This window comes from Hyla sarda, chromosome 2 (assembly GCF_029499605.1).
Source record: "Hyla sarda isolate aHylSar1 chromosome 2, aHylSar1.hap1, whole genome shotgun sequence".
In the NCBI taxonomy this organism is placed as follows: Eukaryota; Metazoa; Chordata; class Amphibia; order Anura; family Hylidae; genus Hyla; species Hyla sarda.
In genome coordinates, this window is record NC_079190.1 from 94,712,300 (window position 1) to 94,731,536 (window position 19,237).

At 43.4% G+C, this 19,237-nt stretch overlaps 1 protein-coding gene across 1 annotated transcript in view; it reads left to right on the top strand.

Moving 5' to 3' along the window:
- The window catches only part of OS9 (OS9 endoplasmic reticulum lectin), a 78,447-nt gene that overhangs the window by 16,080 nt on the left and 43,130 nt on the right, over positions 1-19,237 (top strand). Inside the window, exons 4-7 of the mRNA XM_056562591.1 lie at positions 2,511-2,587; positions 5,346-5,444; positions 10,233-10,434; positions 18,690-18,839. Of these exons, the coding sequence (XP_056418566.1) occupies positions 2,511-2,587; positions 5,346-5,444; positions 10,233-10,434; positions 18,690-18,839 (528 nt within the window). The remainder of the gene's footprint in view (positions 1-2,510; positions 2,588-5,345; positions 5,445-10,232; positions 10,435-18,689; positions 18,840-19,237) is intronic.

A 19,237-nucleotide genomic window follows, 5' to 3' on the forward strand; every position in this document is an offset into this window, starting at 1 on the left:
GCCAACGAATCGGGGCGATCGTGAGGTGGCACCAGTGCCACCTCACCCCTGCAGGCTCTGGCTGTTCCCGAACAGCCAGTAATTCCGGGTCACTGGGTCACTGGAGACCGATTGACCCGGAATCGCCGCAGATCGCTGGACTGAATTGTCCAGCGATCTGCGGCGATCGCCGACATGGGGGGGCATAATGACCCCCCTGGGCGATATGCCGGGATGCCTGCTGAACGATTTCAGCAGGCATCCGGCTCCGGTCCCCAACCGGCTAGCGGTGGGGACCGGAATTCCCACGGGCGTATGGATACACCTGCGTCCTTAAGGACTCGGGATGCAGGGCGTATCCATACGCCCTGCGTCCTTAAGAGGTTAAGGATTCTGTGCACTATGGAGGGTCTTGTGCAGCTCTTTGTACACTAGGCCCTACTGTAGGCAAAACTGTGCCATATGTGGGAGTTTTTAGGACAAGCACCTTGTGCATTTCTGCTGTCAAAGGCAGCACAGAGCATTGTATGACACTCAGGCATATAATTACATACATGTTTACATATCTTTAATGTCCTTTTAAATGCCAAATAATAATGTCTCCAGTTACTATATAGTAAAATTCCTTGCAAACTATGGGAAAAATGTATCAAACAAAATTACGGATACTTTTTTCCATGTAAAGCGACAGGGTTTATTTGTTTTACTAGAGGAAGGGCTTTTTTTTATATTTTAAAAAAGATTTTATTTTATTTAAAAGTGGTGGAGGGGGGGGGGGTGTTGATTCAGACTTTTATTAGGGAAGGGGTTTAAGGGAACCAATCAGCATATTTTAGCATATATAATGCTTGGCAATGCATTTATATATGCTGAAATCGTTATGGCCACAGTGAATGGAGCTGGTAGGTGTATTTCCCTGCTCAGGGGACTACTTGCCGGGGGGGGGTGACTTTATAACTTAATATCTTCACCATCCCTGGGGGCACAAACGTCCCCCGGGGATGGTGAGGATAATGATTTTAGAATATAGAACACATTGCCAAGCATTATATGCTGATTAGTTCCCTTTTAATTCACATTTATTTTATTTACAGATTTTTTTTCACTCTTTTTAGTCCCCATAGCATAGCATTGATCACTGTTATCGGCGCTCCTTTACTACTGCCTGCTATGGCTAGCAACAGTAAAAGAGCGACAATTGGACTGCACTGAGCACGGTAAGTGACCTCCGGCCGTCCTCACAGCTGATCGGGACACCGCAATTTCACTGTGGTCATCCCAATCGGCACCCCTGAACTAACCGGCTGTTAACTTCAGGACTATTAAACGCCGCAATCGACCTTGATCTTGGCGTCTAAAAGGTTAATGCCAGGCATCACAGCGATCAATGGTGTTCGGCATTAGCCACAGGTCCTGGCTATGACGCACGCTCAGCTGCTGGGCACACTGCATAGTTCGGCACCTCCGTGATACCTCAGATTAGGTATCGGAGACATTTGAGTACAAGTACTTGTGCAAATGTCCAGTATCGGTATCGGGACATCCCTACTATGGGCAACTGCTTCACTGTTCCGCTGCACAAGTTTTAACACCTCTCCTCCTATGTCTGTGTTTTCCAAACAGTGCGTCTCCAGCTGTTGCAAAGCTACAACTCCAAGCATGCTCGAACAGCAAAATATCTTTGGCTATTCGGGCATATTGGGAGTTGTAGTTTTGCAACAGCTGTAGGCACCCTGGTGGGGAAACACTGGTGTAGAGCCTCACTGTTCATTAGCTGTTCTCAGTTTTCTGCTTATATATAAATTTGAATTCCAGTTAATAAACATAATTGGGGACATTTATCACAAGCTGCCTTTTAGTGCGTTGCACATAAATAAAGCTCCATCCACTTTAAGTCTTCGTGATTTAATTACTTTTAATAAATCTTTGACTTTAGGTGATGTAAGTGGGCTCTAAAGTCTCATGTGAAGAGGGCTTGCTGCCTCTCTGCTAGGCTAAGCCTCCTCCATGACCCTTTAGCGCATTACCTCTAAGGGTGCAGATTATTGTGCAGAAATGCTGATTATTTCTGTGCACAAATGTGCGACTTTAGAAGGGCCTGCACCACTTGATACTCTTCCCCCAATATGTTTTCATCATCTTATCCATCCTAAATCACTCTATCTAGTATGTTCCATGTATGATTGCTTTTATCTATGAACAGTGACTACCCCTGCACAACACCACCATGTGACTATCTTAGGGATGTGCGTGGTTTGGCTATTCTCTGTCCGTACAGTAGATCCAATTAAAGTAGAAGATAAAATGCCTGGGAACAGTGAGCGTCATCTTTTATCATTATTGATGTGGCTGCCGTGTTCGTTCATAATTGCATTTAGGTGAAGCTCTGAATGGGACCCCGTGACCCCATCATTGTTGACTAGGGAACAGGTGATCTACATTGCTATACTATTTTCCATGTTTTAGTTCCACATTGGCTAGTGGGCACATTGACATTGTTTTTTACAGTGATAAATTCCTTTATTTTTCAGAATCTGAGGTGAAAGGAGATATACTATATCTAGGGTACTATCAGTCTGAATTTGACTGGAACAATGAAACCGCAAAGGTGAGTTATCTGTGTCCCAAATAAATGTATCACAGCACTTAGGGCAACAATCACATGAGTTATGTATTTATGTAAGCCTATTATTAAAAGGAATGTGTAGAATTAAAGGGGTAGTCCAGGAATTTTTTTTGACTATGCTACAGGGGCTGTAAAGTTAGTACAGTTCATAATATAGTATCTGTACCTGTGTGTGACGGTTTTCTCACAATTCTTCTGTGATTTTTCACTCCACTATTTATTTTTACCAGCATACAAAATGACTGTTGTCTTAGATTTTTCCCAGCTTACAATGCGGCCGAGACCTGACTCACAAGTCAGCTGATGACAGGGAGCCTGTCTGCTTCAATGGGTGGAGCGATCGCTTGGTGGGAGAGAGATCAATCAGCTCAAACTTGTAGAAGGAAACCCGCCCGTCTGAATGTACCCTGTACATTCACATGGGGGAAGGGGACGCCCCAAACCTTCAGCTGTGGCATAACTACAACTCCCAGAATGCACTGACAGACCATACATGCTGGGAGTTGTAGTTTTGAAACAGCTGTAGTCACACTGGTGGGGAACCACTTAGTTAGGAAACAGACTCTAGCTCAGTGATTCCAATCCGTGTGCATACCAGCTGGTGGAAGACTACAACTCCCAGCATGTATGGTCTGTCAGTGCATTCTGGGAGTTGTAGTTTTGCAACAGCTGGAGGCACACAGGTTGGAATCACTGAGTTAGGAAACAGACTCTAGCTCAGTGTTTCCCAACCAGTGCACCTCCAGCTGTTGCAAAACTACAACTCCCAGCATGCCCAGACAGTCAGTGATACAAGGCTTGTAGTTCTGCAATATCTGGCACTTCACATGTTGCAAAACTACAACTCCCAGCATGCCTGGACAGTCTGGGCATGCAAGGAGTTGTAGTTATGCAACAACTGGGGAAGAACAGTTTGGAGACCGCTAAGTAGTGGTCTCCAAACTGTAGCCCTCCAGATGTTGCAAAACTAAAACTCCAAGCATGCCCAGACTTTTCAGGCATGCTGGGAGTTGTAGTTCTGCAACATATGAAGAGCCAGATATTGCAGAACTACACGCCCAGCATCTCTGACTGTCTGGGCATGCTGGGAATTGTAGTTTTGCAACATCTGAAGGGCTACAGTTTGGAGACCAATGTATAGTGGTCTCCAAACTGTGGCCCTCCAGATGTTGCAAAACTACAACTGGGCATACTGGGAGTTGTAGTTTTGCAACTTTAAGAAGGCCACAGTGAAAGATCACTTACCGGCGATCTTCACTGCAGCCTCCTCCACCGCCGCACTTTCCAGCCGCTGCTCCGGTAAGCCGGCCACGCTCCCGTCGCCCCCCCCCCCCCCTTCACACTTGTGCCCCCCCCCCCGGGATAGGAGGTGGCAACACGGTCACCTCGCTCCTATCCTTAATCAGTGACCCGATTCGCTGCAAATCGCCGACTTGGGGGGGATGCTTGCTGATAGATGTCAGCTGTAATACTGGTTCCACGGGTGTGCAGGTACGCCCTCCGTCCTTAAGGACCAGGATGCGAGGGCGTACTCTGCCCCAAACAGGTTAACCTTTTATAGGGGAACCTGTCTTCAGGTTTATGCTCCCTAAAATGTGGGTAGCATGAAACGGGTGCAGAGGTGCAGGCAGCCGGATGCTGGAACACTGTGAATTCCTCTGATATGCACAGATACCAATACCAGTATCGGTATTGGGACATCACAAAATTTTTGTTTATCTATCTCCTCTTCAAATAAAATGTATGCAACATATTATATGTACATAAAAATACTGCCATTTAAAAAAAAAAATACACCTTATCCTGCAAAAACAAAGTCCTCATACGGCTATATCGAAAGAAAAATTAAGCTTTTGTAATTTGACAGTGAAATTTGATAAGGTCCAAAAGGAGCTGGCCCTTACAGGGGTACTCTGCTGAAAAACAAATGGTTTTTAAATCAACTGGTGCCAGAAAGTTATACTAATTTGTAAATTACAGTCTGGCCACAGTGCTCTCTGCTGACACCTCTGTCCATGTCAGGAACTGTCCAGAGCAGGATAGGTTTGCTATGGGGATTTGTTCCTGTTTTGGACAGTTCCTGGCATGGACAGAGGTGTCAGCAGAGAGCACTGTGGTCAGACTGGAAAGAACTACACAACTTCCTCTGGAGCATACAGCAGCTGATAATCACTGGAATTTACAAATCTGTAACTTTCTGTCACCAGTTGATCAGAAAATATTTTTTTCACTGGAGTACCCCTTTAAGTGGTTAAAGGGGGTATTCTGGTCTTAGACAGCTTATCGCCTATCTAAAGAGTCCAACATCTGGGACCCCCGTGATCTCTGTGCAGCCCCGGCATTCTGTGCTGAACGCTGCTCTCGGGATGTGACGTCACAGCCATGCCCCCTTGTGACGTCACGCCACATCCTCTCCATTCATGTTTATGGGAGGGGGCGAAACAGTGGTCTGATGTGACAAATGTCTAAGGATGGGATACCCCTTTAAATATAAGTGCCACATCCTGAATATAAAAATAAATAAATATTGCATACTGTGTATATATCCACTTTGTTTTAGATCCAGACATTGGCACAATAGTACGTTGTTTTGGGTGTGGCAGGACATGGCAGCCCTATGTGTCATTTGCAAACACAACAATAAAAAATGTCATTCAGGCATGAAAGTGTGTTGCAAATGCGGAAGATTCTACATGTGTAATGACCTCTCTACTCCTCTACTGACATTCTTTTATTTCAGGCATCAAAACATCACAAACTAAAGCGATACCACAGCCAGATGTACGTGAATGGCTCCAAATGTGATCTGAATGGCAAGCTCCGAGAAACTGAAGTCAGAGTAAGAATATGACTTGTATTATGTCTAGTCTTCTGGACTCTTCATAGATCAGTAATGGCTCTTACATAACATAGACACATCTTTAAAGCCAATGAAGGAATTATCTGGGCTTTAGAAATCTATGGCCTATCCTCCAAATGAAAGGCAATCAATATGAGGTCCAGGAAAATTTTGCTTCTGCAGAACCTTAACAACTGAGAAATAAACTGTAATAGATACAAATATGTGCAATTAAGCAAATATACTGTATATACTCGAGTATAAGCCGACCCGAATATAAGCCGAGGCCCTAATTTTATATAAGCCGAAGCCTAATTTTACCCCAAAAACCCAGGAAAAGTTATTGACTCGACTATAAGCCTAGGGTGGGAAATAGATCATCCCCCCCCATGTCATCATCGTGCTGAAAAACTCGGCTTATACTAGAGTATATACGGTATCTGTAAACTGAATTGCACATCTTTGTACCTATTGCATGAAGGCATGAAGGTCGCCCTTTCTAGGGTGAGTGCCCCAGTTACGTGCCACACAGCTAGGGTGAGTTTGTGGACAGGGGCACTTCTGCACTACATGGTACGGACTGGAATGGGGCTTTGGGCTAGTTGCTCATTAGCCATCCTTGTCCTATTTTGGAGCTATTGCCCAGTAAAAGTTTCTGTAATTCCCCCAGTATTCCCTGTCTGTTTTTGCATAGTATCTCACAGTATTTATTATATTAACCAGTAGGTCACTATGAATATTATAAACATTGCATCAGTTGTGATAATAACTGTGGTCTAACTGGTTAAGATAATTTGTTACAGTGATGGGCGTAAATGTTGGCACCCCTGAAATTTTTTTTAGAAAATGAAGTATTTCTCCCAGAAAAGGATTGCAGTAACACATGTTTTGCAATACACGTTTATTCCCTTTTTGTGTATTGGAACTAAACCAAAAAAGGGAGGGAAAAAAAGCAAATTGGACATAATGTCACACCAAACTCCAAAAATGGGCTGGGCAAAATTATTGGCACCCTTAACTTTTAATATTTGGGTGCACGCCCTATAGAAAAAACAACTGAAATCAGTCGCTTCCTATAACCATCAATAAGCTTCTTAAACCTCTCAGCCAGAATGTTGGACCACTCTTCCTTTGCAAATTGCTCCAAGTCTCTTTTATTGGAAGGCGCCTTTTCCCAACAGCCATTTTAAGATCTCTCCACAGGTGTTCAATGGGATTTAGATCTGGACTCATTGCTGGCCACTTCAGAACTCTCCAGCACTTTGTTGCCATCAATTCCTGGGTGATTTTTGACGTATGTTTGGGGTCATTGTCCTACTGGAAGACCCAAGATCTTGGACGCAAACCCAGCTTTCTGACACTGGGCTGTACAGTGCGACCCAAAATCCGTTGGTAATCCTCAGTTTTCATGATGCCTTGCACACATTCAAGGAACCCAGTGCCAGAGGCAGCAAAACAACCCCAAAACATCATTGAACCTCCACCATATTTCTCTGTAGGTACTGTGTTCTTTACTTTGTAGGCCTCATTCCATTTTCGGTAAACAGTAGAATTATGTGCTTTACCAAAAAGCTCTATCTTGGTCTCATCTGTCCACAAGACTTTTTCCCAGAAGGATTTTGGCTTACTCAAGTTCATTTTGGAAAAATGTAGTCTTACTTTTTTTATGTCTCTGTGTCAGCAGTGGGGTCCTCCTGGGTCTCCTGCCATAGCGTTTCATTTAATTTAAATGCTGACGGATAGTTCACGTGGACACTGATGCTCCCTGAGCCTGCAGGACAGCTTGAATATCTTTGGAACTTGTTTGGGGCTGCTTATCCACCATCCGGACTATCCTGCGTTGACACCTTTCATCAATTTTTCTCTTCCGTCCACGCCCAGGGCGATTAGCTACAGTTCCATGGGTTGCAAACTTCTTGATTAATGTTGCGCACTGTGGACAAAGGCAAATCTAGATCTCTGGAGATGGACTTGTAACCTTGAGATTGTTGATATTTTTCCACAATTTTGGTTCTCAAGTCCTCAGACAGTTCTCTTCTCCTCTTTCTGTTGTCCATGCTTAGTGTGGCGCACACAGACACACAATGCAAAGACTAAGTGAACTTCTCTCCTTTTTATCTGCTTTCAGGTGTGATTTTTATATTGCCCACACCTGTTACTTGCCCCAGGTGAGTTTAAAGGAGCATCACATGCTTGAAACAATATACATTTTCCACAATTTTCAAAGGGTGCCAATATTTTGTCCAGCCCATATTTGGAGTTTGGTGTGATATTATGTCCAATTTGCTTTTTTTCCTCCCTTTTTTGGTTTAGTTCCAATACACACAAAGGGAATAAACATGTGTATAACCAAACGTGTGTTACTGCAATCCTTTTTTCTTGAAAAATTTCAGGGGTGCCAACATTTACGGCCATGACTGTATGTAGGTGCAATAGGGCTAATCCTAGAGGTGGGGAAAACGCTATCAATCCTGTGAGATTGTTATTTTGTGACTGCAGGTATTCATTAAACCTGTCGTAGTGCAAAAAAAGAAAAAAAGTGACATGTTACTCAGGACCCAATCCTGATCATGTGCATATAATTTTTTTGCGTCTTGGACCTATATATCCAGAGATATAAGCATTTATCTGCTGGTGAGTTACTTTTTCATTGTGCAGGCTGGAGGGGGCGTGTCAGTCTGTCTCCCTCACAGGAGCAAGGCTGGGCAGTCAGCCAATCAGTACTCTCTACTCTGTAACCCTTTCCTCTCTGGTTTTATGCTGTGTCATGTGTCAGAGGAAGATACCTGAAGCTTGCCTGCAGTTATCAGAAGACATTATGGTGAATTCATCACAGGATAAAATGTATAAATATAAGAATAGATCTTTATAAAATTAGTGCAAGGATTTTTTAGATAAAAGTACAGCATTTTTATGAATACATGTTCTATCTGTTTTATCTTCTCCTAGTAAAGCTGGATGCTAATCAGCATAGCTGTCACTATGTGTGTCATTCATCTTTCACAGACTCCTGAATGTCTGATCAACTTCTTTGTCATTCAGGAGTCCGAGAAAGCTTTGACTATTTAAGCATGCTGGGAGTTGTAGTTTAGTAACAACTGAAGCTGCAATGTTTGTAAATAACTGTGTTAGAGCAGTGTTGCCTCCAGCTGTTGTAAAACTACAGCTCCCAGCATGTCCACACATCCTTTATCTGAAGTTTTGCATACACAATAGAAATCTCCTATACTGGATACTGGTATGCTTTACGGCCGGTATCCAGTATGCTGTAAAATCTAGACTAGGTTGTCTGGCTAAAAGACAGGCGACCCATAGTGGTGGCTATTTTGAGCTTGAATTTCAGGTGAAAAGTTAAAAAAAATTTTTTCACAGGTGTAGATTGTGAAATGTCATATTAGGAGTCCTGCAATATAGTCCTGCAAAAGTTTTTAACAATGACGGTGCCTTTTTAAGTATACACACTTGTTTGTCCAGGGTTATGTGATTTTATAAGTAACTTCGTATTAAAAGTTAAACTTCATCTTGTGAGTCAATCCCAGTTTTTCTCAGTTGTTTTGTATCAGGTGGGGTTCTGAATAAGCTTGTATGCTTAACTACAAATAAGCTTCTAACATTTTGCTTCTGCAGAACCTTGCACCACCACTACCAATAGCACATGCAGAGGTAAACATTGAAGCGCCATGGCTCCTGTAAACAGCGAATTGTTGGTGGTGCGGGGAGTCAGACCCCGGCTGATCTAATGTTTATGGCCTATTCAGAACATATTCCCTCAATTTTTAAAGTCTAGGTATCCCCTATTTGATACAGTTGTCTCAGGAAAGACCAGTCTATCACAACCTATGTGCCTCCAGCTGTTGCAAAACTACAAATCCCTGCATGTCTGGACAGCCGAAGGCTGTCCAGACATGCAGGGATTTGTAGTTTTGCAACAGCTGGAGGCATCCTGTTTGGGAAACACTGGGATAGACATTGGTGGCATACGACTAGGATATGGCACCAATGTAAAATTAGCCAACTGCTTTGATGTGGACTAGAGATGAGCGAACTTACAGTAAATTCGATTCATCACGAACTTCTCAGCTCGGCGGTTGCTGACTTTTCCTGCATAAATTAGTTCAGCATTCAGGTGCTCCGGTGGGCTAGAAAAGGTGGATACAGTCCTAGGAAAGAGTCTCCTAGGACTGTATCCACCTTTTCCAGCCCACGGGAGCACCTGAATGCTGAACTAATTTATGCAGGAAAATTCATCAACTGCCGAGCCGAGAAGTTCGTGACGAATCGAATTTACTGTAAGTTCGCTCATCTCTAATGTGGACCATACTTTTAGTCAATAAATAAGTTTTTATATTGGAGGAGGCTCACACGGAGAACATATCTGACTCTACTCACACTAGACTTTGCATTGCATGTCGATGGTATGTGTCTGCAGAATTTCCTGACATGTGCCACTAACTAATGCCCCGGTATAGGCATACAGTGGCATCGGTCACCCATAGGTTCCTTTTTGGCCTTCATTGGGTAAACAGGGGCCTGTTGATACATGCCAAACTTAATTTGCTAAATAAAGTATTCTGACTATGCAGATGTTGGCCTTGCCAATGTTGTAGGCCAGCAGTGCTGATCAATGAGCAAATGTGTCTTTTGGTAGGACGATACGTTGTATTAATAAATGTTTTTTTTTTTTTTTTTATACATATACCAATTCTATATAGAGTCGTGCGGATGTATTAATGTCACCTGATTTGGTTGAAGAGTTGTTTGATCTGATGTATAAATTGATCATTGCAGTTTGTGTGCGAAGAAGGTTCAGGAGACTATATCGCTCGTGTGGATGAACCGCAGTCTTGTACTTACGTGCTCACCATTCACACCACCCGCATCTGCAATCATCCCTTCCTGCGCCCTCCTTCCACTGGCACGCCGCAGCCTATAAAATGCCATCCTGCACTAAGCCCTGAGCAGTATGTAGAGTATGTAAAAGCACAAGTGTGTAAGTATATCACTGTTTGTTTTTTATCTTTTGAAGATTACATCTTTATTTATACTCTATTTGCAGTAAAGTAAAGGATGACATGTTCGGTGATGCTTTGCGACTGATTGCATTATGGCTACTGTGAATAAATACTTATGTAAATAAGGCTACTTTCACACTTTGAAAGTGGCTCCGTTACAAACAGACGTTCACCTCTTATGGACTCTGCGTTTTTCAGTTTTTGCTTTTTCATTTTTCCTCCTTACCTTTTTAAAAATCATAACCCTTTCAATTTTCCACCTAAAAATCCATATGATGGCTTATTTTTTTATGCCACCAATTCTACTGTGCAGTGACATCAGTCATTTTATCCAAAAATCCACGGCGAAATGGAAAAAAAAAATTGTGCGACAAAATTGAAGAGAAGATGCCATTTTGTAAATTTTGGGGGCATCCGTTTCTACGTAGTACATTTTTCGGTAACAATGACACCTGATCTTTATTCTGTAGGTCCATACGATTAAAATGATATCCTACTTAGGCAGGGTTCACACTACGGTTTGTAACTACGGTTCCCGTATACGGCTGGGAGGAGGGGTGGGCGGGGCTTAACCGCGGCGCCCGCACTCAGCCGTATTTGGGTCGACCACGTTTTTGCCTGCGGTCGGGAAACCGCTTACGGCCGAAAAAGCAGCGGACCGGAGGCTGCGGTTCACTCCGGTCGGCTCATAGACATACATTAACTACGGTTCCCGAATACGGCTGAGTGGGGGCGCCGCGATTAAGCCCCGCCCACCCCTCCCAGCCGTATACGGGAACCGTAGTTACAAACCGTAGTGTGAACCCTGCCTTATATAGGTTTGATTTATTTTAATTTTATTTTTTTTATTAGTTTTCAACAAGTAGCAACAATAACAAATTTCAGCCACCGTAAATATATGTAGGTTTTTTTTTGTCGTACTTCTGGAAAAAATAACTACATGCAGGAAAATGTATACATTTAAAAATGTCATCTTCCGGCCTCTAACTTTTTTATTTTATTTTTTCAAATAGAGGGATGTATGGGGGCTCATTTTTTTGTGCCGTGATCTGAAGTTTTTATCGGTACCATTTTTGTTTTGATCAGACTTTTTGATCGCTTTTTATTTATTTTTTAATGGTATAAAAAGTGACAAAAAAATATGCTATTTTGGACTTTGGAATTTTTTTTGCCCGTACGCCATTGACCGTGCTGTTTAATTAACTATATATTTTTATAGTTTGGACATTTACGCACGTGGCGATACCACATATGTTTATTTATTTTTATTTACATATTTTTTTTTTTTTAGGGGAAAAGGGGAGTGATTTTGACTTTTATTAGGGAAGGGGTTAAATCACATTTATTAACCCTTTTAATAACAATGCACATACTGATTTCCTACACTGATCACTGCCATGTAGTAGCATGGCATTGATCAGTGTTATCGCTGCTCGACTGCTCCTGCCTGGATCTCAGGCACGGAGCAGTCATTCGGCGATCGGACAGCGAGGAGGCAGGTAGGGATCCTCCTCGTGTCCTGCAAGCTGTTCTGGAAGCTGCGATTTCACCGCGGCAGTCCCAAACAGCCCGACTGAGCTGCCGGGATGCTTTCGATTTCACTTCAGAGACAGCAGTCAACTTCTGAAGGGTTAATATGGGCATGTCCGGTATTAGCCGCTGGGAATGACCCGATATGACGCGTTATATCGCTGGAGTTGGAGCAGGATGTAAATATATGTCCTGCGTTGTTAAGGAGATGTTTTTTTTTTTTTTGTTTTTTTTTTAATTATTTTTTTTTCACTTCGACCGCACTTAACGTCCGTTATTGTAACTGCGCATTTCGGGAGTCATAACGGGCAAAGTGGATCCCATTCGCTTGAATAGGATTCCTCTAACATCCATTATAACCCCCTGATATTGCGGCCGTTGATAGAGGGAGGGAAAAGACGACACATGCACAAATTTTTCTCCCGCTGTCTTCCTAACGGATGTCACCTACCGGGCGAAATCGGTGGTGTGAAAGGAGCCTTAGACCTTTTTTTTTACTGACACTATGGGGGAGATTTATCAAAATCTGTGCAGAGGAAATGTTGCACATGGCAACCAATCAGATCCATTACCGTATATACTCGAGTATAAGCCGAGTTTTTCAGCACGATTTTTCGTGCTGAAAACACCCCCCTCGGCTTATACTCGAGTGAACTCCCCCACCCGCAGTGGTCTTCAACCTGCGGACTTCCAGAGGTTTCAAAACTACATCTCCCAGCAAGCCCGGGCAGCCATCGGCTGTCCGGGCTTGCTGGGAGTTGTAGTTTTGAAACCTCCGGAGGTGCGCAGGTTGAAGACCACTGCGGCCTTCAACATCATCCAGCCCCCTCTCACCCCCTTTAGTTCTGAGTACTCACCTCCGCTCGGCGCTGGTCCGGTCCTGCAGGGCTGTCCGGAGAGGAGGTGGTCCGGTGGCATAGTGGTTCCGGGCTGCTATCTTCACCGGGGAGGCCTCTTCTAAGCGCTTCGGGCCCGGCCTCAGAATAGTCACGTTGCCGTGACAACGATGCAGAGGTGCGTTCATTGCCAACGTACTTATGCGTCATTGTCAAGGCAACGCCTCTATTCCGGGCCGGAAGCACGGAGAAGAGGCGCCCCCGGTGAAGATAGCAGCCCGGACCACCTCCTCACCGGACCACCTCCTCTCCGGACAGCCCTGCAGGACCGGACCAGCGCCGAGCGGAGGTGAGTACTCAGAACTAAAGGGGGTGAGAGGGGGCTGGATGATGTTGAAGGCCGCAGTGGTCTTCAACCTGCGGACCTCCGGAGGTTTCAAAACTATAACTCCCAGCAAGCCCGGACAGCCGATGGCTGCCCGGGCTTGCTGGGAGTTGTAGTTTTGAAACCTCTGGAGGTCCGCAGGTTGAAGGCCGCAGTGGTCTTCAACCTGCGGACCTCCGGAGGTTTCAAAACTACAACTCCCAGCAAGCCCGGACAGCCGATGGCTGCCCGGGCTTGCTGGGAGTTGTAGTTTTGAAACCTCTGGAGGTCCGCAGGTTGAAGACCACTGAGGGCGAATGATGAGAAGAGGATGATGAAGGGGGGGGGGGGGGTGGGGATGATGAAGGGGGGTGGGGATGATGAAGGGGGGGGGTGTGGGATGATTACAAGGGGATGATGAAGGGGGGATGTGTGGGATGATAAGGGGATGTGTGGGATGATGACAAGGGGATGATGAAGGGGGGATGTGTGGGATGATAAGGGGATGTGTGGGATGATGACAAGGGGATGATGAAGGGGGGATGTGTGGGATGATGACAAGGGGATGATGAAGGGGGGATGTGTGGGATGATGACAAGGGGATGATGAAGGGGGGATGTGTGGGATGATAAGGGGATGTGTGGGATGATGACAAGGGGATGATGAAGGGGGGATGTGTGGGATGATGACAAGGGGATGATGAAGGGGGGATGTGTGGGATGATGACAAGGGGATGATGAGGATGTTAATGACGGGTCTGGATGATGACAGGGGGGGATGAGGTATTTCCCACCCTAGGCTTATACTCGAGTCAATAACTTTTCCTGGGATTTTGGGTTGAAATTAGGGGTCTCGGCTTATACTCGGGTCGGCTTATACTCGAGTATATACGGTATTTTATTTTTGAAAAGGCTTATGAAAAAAAATTTAAGCAGCAATCTGGTTGCTATGGGCAATTGGTCAACTTTTTTCCTGCAAAGGTTTTGATAAATCTCCCCCTAAATATAGCTCTATATGCCCTTTAAAAATATCAACCTTTACTTAGCTGTCCCAATAATACAGATCCTTTGCTAAAGCTGACTATAGACTATACATTTTCTTGTATATAAGGACAGGCTGACCACCAGTCACATGTCATACTAGGTTAGTTAAAGGGGTACTCCGGTGAAAACCTTCTTTTTTTTTTTTTTTTTTTTTTTTTTTTAAATCAACTGGTGCCAGAAAGTTAAACAGATTTGTAAATTACTTCTATTAAAAAAAAAATCTTAATAATCCTTCCTGTACTTGTTAGCTGCTGAATACTACAGTGGAAATTATTTTCCGTTTGAAAAACGGAGCTCTCTGCTGACATCATGAGCACAGTGCTCTCTGCTGACATCTCTGTCCATTTTAGGAACTGTCCAGAGTAAAAGGAAATCCCCATAGCAAACATATATGCTGTTCTGGACAGTTCCTAAAATGGACAGAGATGTCAGCAGAGAGCACTGTGGTTATGATGTCAGCAGCGAGCTCTGTGTTTCAAAAAGAAAAGAATTTCCGCTGTAGTATTCAGCAGCTAAAATGTACAGGAAGGATTAAGATTTTTTTTTTTAATAGAAGTAATTTACAAATCTGTTTAACTTTCTGGCACCAGTTGATTAAAAAAAAAAAAAAAGTTTTTCCCCGGAGTACCTGATGATAGCTGGTGGCTAACCATCTAGAACAGTGTTTCCCAATGAGGGTGCCTCCGGCTGTTACAAAACTACAACTCCCAGCATGCCCGGATAGCCAAAGGCTGTCCGGGCATGGTGGGAGTTGTAGTTTTGCAATGCTGGGAGTTGTAGTTTTGCAATGGCTGGAGGCACACTAGTTGGGAAACACCGATCTAGAGCCACTGGATGAAGTCCGCTATGTGCTGGTAATATGCGTTTTGGCTGTCTGCTGATAAGATACTAGTGTAAAGCAGGTTTATTTTAAAACATAAGTTTTCTCTGATGTTATTGGGGGCACAGAAGACCATGGGAGGGGACAAGAAACAAAAGGGGGTGTAACTGTTTATGTAGGTGCTCACTCTGGTTATACAGTGTACCAGACATTGCTTTTCTGTTCTCACAACCATCAACCACTCACAATATCCCCTTCCCACAATTGTTGTGGTCCCCAATGACTTTACCTCCCTTCCTTAGGTGAGAACATGGTGTTGCCTGTCACTGCTGCACGGTTATGTGCAGCTACATTACCTCATGCACTTTGTGTGTTTCAGAGACAGACAACCTTCCTTTTTCTTTTTCCTTCTTGCTCCTAATTTTCCCCTTTTTGCTGCTAATCTCTATTTCCGCCTTTGGCGCATAACTTCTTTTTTGTTGCATGTCACTTTTTATTGGTGACGTTACTTTGTTATTCCTGCCTGGGTTAATGACCTGTGTGGGTCCTTTCCATCCCAGCACACGTCCTCTGTGACATCCAAAGGTGACTTGTGGTCTCTACCCACAGGTTTAGCGCTCTACCAGTTTACCATTTTTGTCCATTGAGATGATTATCTGCACCGCTCATCTCTCTCAGGACAGGCGGGTCTCGCAGAAAATTCCCTCAGAACTGTGAGGTCCTCACCGCTGGGGGGGAAAGACCACTGCCTAGTTTAACCAGACCTTCTCTGCTTTATAAGGTGCAATCCTTTTTTTTCTGTTTATCAGTTGGAAGGTTCTGCAGACAGCAGTAGAAAGATGGTCGGTTGTCCGGTTTTTGTTTCTACCCTTGGGGATTGCTTTGGGATCTTTCATGGTCTTCTGTGTACTCCAATGACACAAATGAGAAAACAGGATTTTATGAGTACTCTCAGTGAAAACCTTTTTCTCACCAAGTTCATTTGGGTACACAGCTTCCACTCTTCCTCTAGCTCAGTGTTTCCCAACCAGGGTACCTTCAGCTGTTGCAAAACTACAACTCCCAGCATGCCCGGAGTTGTAGTTTTGCAACAGCTGGAGGCACCCTGGTTGGGAAACACTGCTTTAGCTTTTGGCACTTTCTAGTGTTCTGTTTGATTAATTTTTTTCTCTCTGGTCCTGGGTTTACTGTATACCCTCCCTTGGCTTCTCCTGGTTGCTCTTCATTCATTATTCTTCAATAAAAAAGTGTGTGTGTGTAGATAGATAGCAACAGAAGAATACAGCAGCACACTGCTAGCACAAAGATATAGATAAAAACATGAGTATATAGATACAACATGAACAGCTATAGTACAATAAATGGAAATATAAAATTATGAAGTTATGAAATAGCGAGGTACTTAGCTTGCAATTTGGCGGCCAAATAGCTTGGACCGTCCCACCACGGTAAGTTGACCTCATTGGGACGGACCCTACACTATGAATATGCCTCTGTGTGAACAGTTCAGCAGGCATTGCAGGATCTGAAACATCCAAGACACCTTATATACACCTGGGGTGCAAGAGCCAACATGGAGGTAGCCACTCCCCCATATGTGAAATACAAACAAAGGATAAGTTGGCCAGCACTATTGATTCCAAACTATTATATGGACCTGGCTTACAGGTGCAGGCTGCTGGGCTAAATATACAGCAACAGAAGAATACAGCAGCACACTGCTAGCACAAAGATATAGATAAAAACATGAGTATATAGATACCTTACCGTGGTGGAACGGTCCAAGCTATTTGGCGCCAAATTGCCTAAGTACCTCACTATTTCATAACTTAATAATTTTATATTTCCATTTATTGCACTATAGCTGTATAGCTGTTCATGTTGTATCTAAATACTCATGTTTTTATCTATATCTTTGTGCTAGCAGTGTGCTGCTGTATTCTTCTGTTGCTGTATATTTAGCCCAGCAGCCTGCACCTGTAACCCAGGTCCATATAATAGTTTGGAATCAATAGTGCTGGCCAACTTATCTTTTGTAGATTGATAGATAGATAGATATAGGAAGTGGTATGAGACAGCAACGGGGACCGACCTCAGTGCATGTGAATACCCAGGCAGCCAGCCAGGATAAATACAAGCAAAGTCCACAAATCACAGCACCGACAGGTCAAGGATCTTCATAAACTGGTTTCTTTATTCAGCCCCAATATTGGGGCTGAATAAAGAAACCAGTTTATGAAGATCCTTGACCTGTTGGTGCTGTGATTTGAGGACTTTGCATATGTATATGTATATATGTATATGTATATATGTGTATATATATATATATATATATATATATATATATATATATATATATAAAGAATTTTGGTGCACTGCTGTGGTAGATGTATTCAGTGATATCGGCTAACCCTCAACACTGATGATACACTGGCGAATGTCTCAATTTTAACCTTATATGAGGTACCTACCTGAGCCCGCACACCAACGCCAAGGTTTCCCAAGTGGCATGGGACCTAACACTAAACCTACCTGTGTGTGATAAGCAAAACCAGGGGCCAGTGGGCAATTACAGCAGCATTAGGTCCTCCTCCCAGTTACCTCCAGTGTGGCTGAGCACACATACAATGGGAGGAAGGCTATGAGCCCCACCCAAGTTGGCTGATATGTTGCCAGCCTCACAGGTGGACCTTAAAGGGGTTATCCAGGAAAAAAAACTTTTTTTTATATATCAATTGGCTCCAGAAAGTTAAACAGATTTGTAAATTACTTCTATTAAAAAATATTAATCCTTTCAGTACTTATGAGCTTCTGAAGTTAAGGTTGTTCTTTTCTGTCTAAATTCTCTCTGATGACACGTGTCTCGGGAAATGCCCAGTTTAGAAGCAAATCCCCATAGCAAACCTCTTCTAAACTGGGCGTTTCAAAGACGTGGTCTCAAATGGCAGGAGGTGCTGAACTCCAAATGCAGTTGTGCATATATACTGGGGAGCAGATCCTGCGCTTGTAGTCCGTTGCTAGGGGCGATCCCCAGCATAAAATGCATACAATGGAGGATGCCTGCAGCGGACTACAAGTGCCACAATAGAATCCTACACCAGATAAACAGTGTGGATGTGTAACAATTAGAATACAATACAGAAATTTAGGTGCACTACTGTGTGTGTGTGTTAGAGATATATATATATATATATATATATATATATATATCTCTCTATGTATATATGCTTAGAGTCCCCTTCTAGTGGCAGCAGCCTATACCCATGGTCTTATGTGTCCCCTATTGAACTTGGCAAGAAGAGGATTTTACAGTGGGTAACACAAAATCCTGTTCTAATTCAACACAGTAGAACACACTAGGTAAATGACAGATTCAATTGTTTTCAGCTTCCTGTGAATATGCCAAAAATGACCTATGTGAGAACACCCCTTCAGTAAACACAACCAAAGTTTAAAGATGAGTACACTAATCATTCACCATCATCTTAAATTTAACCCAAGATATAATCTGCCCTGGTATAACTTTCAGACATCATGGCATAGAGACAAGTACTTGGTGTATGTTATCTATTTCGTTGTGGAGACTATTATTAACCGAGTTCCGGTATTGATATTGCTGCACGTTGCATTTCATTTACAGATGACACAAAGCGAATAGTGGAGGAACTTTCTGAAGAACTGAAAACCCTTGATCTTAAATCAATGGCTCCCAAAAGTGCAGGATCTTTAGATCAAGGAAAACCTCAGGAGACCACAGAAACCAAAGAGGAGCATCAGCAAGTGGAGACTGGTATGTAGGGGCGCCATGTACTAAGGTACAATGTTAAATTAGCAACTTTATTTTACTGTAGAAGCCATCGCTTGTATCCAGTGGTTTTTGGGTGCTTGTGAAAGGCACCATTAAAGTTATGGACAGTAAATATTTCTTGTGCATTTGTGTGGTGTACTCTAGGTTTTACTGGTGCCACGTACAATGCACATTGCACAGTGAATTGAGATTTAATGTCCACAGCTTTATTGGTGCAATTTAAAAGCGCCCAAAACCACAGGAAACAATTGCATGTGTCTTCTCTTTATATATCTGATTGCTGGAGATGAGGGGAGGGAGAGGTTGAAGTTTCACATGTTCTTAAAGGGGTACTCCCATGGAAAAAAAAAATATTTTTTTAAATCAACTGGTGCCAGAAA